Below are 6,268 nucleotides of genomic sequence, written 5' to 3'. Positions count from 1 at the left end.
AATATTTCAATGTCAAACTTTGAACCCCTATTGTGGCCCCTCTCTACCCCCTGGGGGCATGACTTGAACAAACTTGAATTTACACTACCTGGAGATGCTTCCATATAAATATGATTAATCACAGCTTTGCTATTCTTGAGAAAAAGATTTTTAAAGATTTTCCCTATATATTTGTGTGTAAAACTTTGATCCCCCTTGGGGCCCCATCTTATCCCCGGGGGCCATGATTTGAACAAACTTGAATCTGCACTATGTCAGAAAGTTTTCATGTAAAAATCAGCTTTTCTGGCTCAGTGGTTCTTGAGAAGAAGATTTTTAAAGATTTTTCCTATATATTTGTATGTAAAACTTTGATCCCCTATTGTGGCCTCATCCAACCCCAGGCGCCCATGATTTGAACAAACTTGAATCTACATTATGTCAGGAAGCTTTCATGTAAATCTCAGCTTTTCTGGCTCAGTGGTTCTTGAGAAGAAGATTTTTAAAGATTTTCCCTATATATTTGTATGTAAAACTTTGATCCCCTATTGTGGCCCCATCCAACCCCCGGGGGCCATGATTTGAACAAACTTGAATCTGCACTATGTCAGGAAGTTTTCATGTAAAAATCAGCTTTTCTGACTCAGTGGTTCTTGAGAAGAAGATTTTTAAAGATTTTTCCTATATATTTGTATGTAAAACTTTGATCCCCTATTGTTGCCCCATCCAACCCCCGGGGCCCATGATTTGAACAAACTTGAATCTGCATTATGTCAGGAAGCTTTCATGTAAATCTCAGCTTTTCTGGTTCAGTGGTTCTTGAGAAGAAGATTTTTAAAGATTTTCCCTATATATTTGTGTGTAAAACTTTGATCCACCCCTTGGGGCCCCATCTTATCCCCGGGGGCCATGATTTGAACAAACTTGAATCTGCACTATGTCAGAAAGTTTTCATGTAAAAATCAGCTTTTCTGGTTTAGTGGTTCTTGAGAAGAAGATTTTTAAAGTTTTTCCCTATATATTTGTATGTAAAACTTTGATCCCCCCTTGTGGCCCCATCCTACCACCGGGGGCCATGATTTGAACAAACTTGAATTTGCAATATGTCAGGAAGCTTTCAGGTAAATTTCAGCTCTTCTGGCCCAGTGGTTCTTGAGAAGAAGATTTTTAAATGACCCCACCCTATTTTTGCATTTTTGTGATTATCTCCCCTTTGAAAGGGACATGGCCCTTCATTTGAACAAACTTGAAAGCCCTTCACCCAAGGATGCTTTTGGCTAAGTTAGGTTGAAATTGGCCAAGTTGTTCTGGAGAAGAAGTCGAAAATGTGAAAAGTTTACAGACAGACGGACAGACAGACAGACGGACGCCGGACAAAATGTGATCAGAATAGCTCACTTGAACCCCAGGTGAGCTAAAAAGCATAAGATTCCTAGCTTGTGTAGGAGTTCTAATAGGAAAAAAGTAACAGAAGTGACTTGCAATAAATATACAATATTTACAACATGTAAATGTATAAGCTCAATGAGAATCCCAAGCTAGGCACTAAAGCGTTACAAAAGTAATTTTCAAACGGTATCATTGAAACTGCTCTGTTATACGCAACTAAGCTGGACTGGTCCCTTAACAAAGAGATTGCGGAATAGGCAGGACCAGTCTAGTATCAACAAGTTTAGCTTAGGGAGTCAGCCAGTGAAATTTCCATAATCAAACCACCTTCATATTAAATTCTGTAAACTCATATACGGACTATATACTATATTTATTTGGTATCACCATATTCCAGACGTGGAAAGGGTATCGGTCCCCATGATCTTTAATAAAAAATCTTCACTACTACATGTAACATTGTTCCTGTTAGAAATAATGAAGAAGAATCTCAACGAAAAACTATATGCATTTTGTTTATATGAAAAGATCGTTCAACGAAAACAAAATGTGGGGACGGGAAACAACGACAGTAAAACCATGCCCCCTTCCCCTCCTTCATCCTTTGTAAGTTCGGAAATACATGTAGCATATACTTGTCATTGTCAATTGTTTGTTTGAAGTACAAAAAAAAAATGAAAACACGATTACTTTTCATTGTATGTTAGGTGCTATGGACCGCATACAATTTTACATTCATGCTTGACACAATGGCAACGTTTATCTAACACTTGTTTTAACCATATCTATTTCAGTACACAGCCGTCGTAAAATTCCATGCAGTGTTTTGAAGACTTGAAACCGGGGCATTGCCTTCCGTAAACACAGACCTATGATTTTTTACCTTTTGTCTTTTCCCTCCCCCAAGATCAGTACTTTCAGTCTCATTTTTTCAAACTAAAAAACGAAATCAAACTTCATTGTGTTGATGATGATTCTAAAGAATATCTTGGTCGTTTAGAAATGGTAAGGTAAGCCTAACACCGTTGCATGCTTTAAATTCTTGCATGACCTACTTACATATATGATCGGGGGAGATGTAATCCGTTAGGCAATATCGCCCCTCTGAGATACCGATCTCTGTCCTTCGCTGTCAAAACATAATCGTACCCAAGTTCTTTCTCGTTCACGATCGACGCGGATCTTACTGTGTAGATGTTGGTAAAATTAAAATACAAATGGAAAACACTCATGACTCGTGTATAGCTTAATGACGTGGCTTCTAATTATAGATTGCACCGTGGAAAAGTATTGATTTTCTTGACCTCTAACGGCTATGCGAAGGTTACAATACAAAGGCAACCTAGCCAAAACGGTTTCATGCACAGATTCTTATTGATTTTTAAATTTTGAATTTCTTAATAATCACTCTAATTATTACAGACGCATATTCAAGCGGGAATTCTAACTGAAGAATGGCCTGCTTCTGTGTCCCACTTTTCCCCAGAATGAAGGCAAAATTGTCACCTTTTTATACATATTTTATCCACTGTCCAACGAACTGTATTTCCGGGAGGGAAATTGCCCCTGCAGGTATAAATGTAAACCCCTTACTAGATCGGTTGCAAAATTACGACTACTTTAAACACGACCTCCTTACTACAGCGATGCATAAATTTGCCTATAGGTTGCGATAAACCAGAAACGTGACGACGAAAGCAAAATCCAACTGGTGGCAATAAAGCAGCTACGCGCTTTAAGAATTGTAGTCGGAAGTTTTACATATCATACCAGTAACCATGAATTATTTTTTTCGTAGTCATAAAAAATATAATGAATAAACCCTTGTCTGAAAAAAAAAATAAATTGATATATAAAAAACGTCATTCTTTATCAGAACACTTCCGCGGTAAATGACACCTGTCCCACAGAAACGCGTGCGACTTCTCCAAACTTATAGAACAGGGCCGGCTTGTGTCGACCCATAATAAAACAATCTATTGTACCAATGAATGTTTATTTTTTCACGATTGTCGACCTTACATGTATGGTTGGACCAAAAGTTTTGTGGTCAATGGAGTAATTTGTCAACTTTAGTTTAAAAATTAGTAAAGAACAATCTCATGATTGAAAATATAGCTAAAATTAAAAGAAAAGTATTCAAAATATGTTCTAGTTTTCTGCTCCAGTTTTAATGCCATAGCAGTGTATTGACAGTTATAGCTAGACCATAAAAAATACGTGTGTAAGAAAGCACATTTTAAATGTAATACTTTTGTATGGGGTTCCAGGGAATAACCGTATTGTCAGAGGACCTCAATCCAAGTGCCATTCGCCATTTTAATTAATGCACTTTTCTGAACTATCAGGTGAAAATACCAGTTTTTGTAATTCTACATGCATATTTTGACAGACATTGATAACAACTTCAGTAAAGTATTCGCTACGTGTACACAAACTCTATCATTTACACATATTTGATCATGATAACACAGTACATACATCATAATAGCGATGAATATAATCCAATCATTAACAAAATATGTCACTATTTATGAGTCACAGATTTGGCAGAGCCCTTGGGAGTGGGTTTTACAATGACAAATCGAGTACCGCTAGATCCACCACTTCTATTTGCATCTGGCAATAGTGATTTGACCATACCCTCCAAAGCATTCATTCGTTCCATTCCTTTTTTTAGTTCTTCTATATCTTTTGATTTTTCTTTATCTTTCTTCTCTAGTTCTTCAATTTTTTCATTTTTCTTCTCATAATCCTTTAACATAGTTTTTAGGTCTGTATTTTCTGTTGTTAATTCTTTATTACGGCGTTCCAAATCGTCAATTGCTCTCTGAAAAGCTGCAAAAGCATATAATTCCGTTTGCTTGTTCGATTTAAGTTGACGCAAGAGTCCATCTCTTTCCTCCAACAATTTCCTGTTGTTAATCATGGCTTTTTGTAAGTCCTCATGTATCCTCATGTTTTCGGAATTTACTTTCAAAACATCCATTTTATTTTCATCAAATACGTCTGGTGAAGTAAAAATGTATAATTGATTATCTAGAGAAAAATTGTAAATGAATATAACAATTTTTTGCAAGTAGTCTAATTGTAGTCAATCACATTATTAAAATTAGATGTTAGATCCGTTCACGTGCTCGCATACATAATGTGTGCGAGTACGCGAGCGGATCTAACATCTAATTTTAATTAGATTGAATTGTAGTTGGCTGATTTGGGAGTACCACAGTTTTTAAGATATTAATTGTATTCCTTCTATCCGACATTAGGTCTTATTATTCGCACGTGTTGACATAATGTTGTTCATGTATCGTCTATCTAAATCTTTCATACATAATTTTGCAACATTTACAGTAAAACATTCCTTCAAAGTACCATGTTCATTACTGTATTTTCTTCTAAATAGTAAATTTCCTGTAGATCTGATTCGATCAGCGTCCAAATACACTCTTAAAACTATATCACCTCTAATTTTTATCAAATTCATAAACGTTTGCTGTAATAATGTTCACATTAAAAGACTCTTTAAACAAGAGGACCTCAGACCTTCTCGATCACCTGAGTACTAGTTAATAGTATCACTAGTCCCAATGGCTAACAAGAGTACCGCAAACGGTACAATATACGCCCGTCGGACAGTAAAATTAAACCTGGAAGTATAATGTGGATTCTGAATTGATACAATTAACACATTCTGAATAGAAAAGCCTTAAAGTGGGTCATGGTGCACCAATCCATCTGACATGTGGACTGATTATGTATTTCTCCGAGAGTGAGGTTGAAACAAAATGTTGGTGCAATATCTATCTATGATAAAAAGTCTAGGAAATCATTTGATCTACTTTTAGCCCTAAAGTAGGTCAAGGTGCACCAATTAAGTTGAAATGTTTGAAATTTGAACTGATTATGTATTTCTCTGAAAGGGAGGTTGTGACTAAATTTCAGAGCAATACCTGTGACCATACCAAAAACAACCTGGAAAACTGTTTGACCTACTTCTACCTCTAAAGTACTGTAGGTCATTGTGCGCCAATCCAGCTGAAATGTTAACTGCATTTGTCTTCCTCCGAGAGGAAGCCTTTGACTAAATATCAGGGCAATATCTGTATCCGTAGTGAAAAAAGCCCGGAAAACTGTCTGACCTATTTTTAGTCCAAACAGTAGGTCAAGGATGGACCAATTCAGCTGAAATGCAAACTGAACTTGTATTCCTCCGAGAGAAAGCCTATCACTCAATATCAGGGCAATATTTGTATCCGTAATGGGAAAAAAACCTGGAAAACTGTTTGACCTATTTTTAGCTCAAAAGTAGGTCATGGATGGACCAATCCAGCTGAAATGCAAAGTGAACTTGTATTCCTCCAAGAGGATTGATTGAATGTTGTTTAACGTCCCTCTCAAGAATATTTTACTCATATGGAGACGTCACCACTGCCGGTGAAGGGCTGCAAAATTTAGGCCTATGCTCGGCGCTTATGGTCTTTGAGCAGGGAGGGATCTTTATCGTGTCACACCTGCTGTGACACGGGGCCTCGGTTTTTCCGGTCTCATCCGAAGGACCGCCCCATTTAGTCGCCTTTTACGACAAGCAAGGGGGTACTGAGGACCTATTCTAACCCAGATCCCCACGGGATCTCTAAGAGGAAGCCCTTGACTAAATTTCAGGCAATATCTGTATCCATAATGAAAAAAAGCCCGGAAAACTGTTTGATCTACTTTTAGTCCAAATGTAGGTCACAGACGGACGGACCAATCCAGCTGAAATGCAATCTGAATTTGTATTTCTCTGAAAGGAAGGTTATGTGTAAATTTCAGGGCAATATCTGTATCTGTAAGAAAAAAAGTACGGAAAACTGTTTGGCCTACCTATAGCCCTAAAGTAGGTCAAGGATGGACCAAT

General features: G+C 37.2%; 1 protein-coding gene across 1 annotated transcript in view; it reads right to left on the bottom strand.

The window, feature by feature from the left end:
- Positions 1–977: 977 nt before the first annotated feature.
- The window catches only part of LOC125656884 (uncharacterized), a 41,096-nt gene continuing 35,805 nt past the window's right edge, over positions 978–6,268 (bottom strand). The window contains exon 5 of the mRNA XM_056153966.1: positions 978–4,377. Coding sequence (XP_056009941.1) covers positions 3,896–4,377 — 482 coding nt within the window. The 3' untranslated portion in view covers positions 978–3,895. The remainder of the gene's footprint in view (positions 4,378–6,268) is intronic.

This window comes from Ostrea edulis, chromosome 2 (assembly GCF_947568905.1).
Source record: "Ostrea edulis chromosome 2, xbOstEdul1.1, whole genome shotgun sequence".
NCBI classification, from domain to species: domain Eukaryota; kingdom Metazoa; phylum Mollusca; class Bivalvia; order Ostreida; family Ostreidae; genus Ostrea; species Ostrea edulis.
This window is presented reverse-complemented; position numbering and strand designations above follow the sequence as displayed.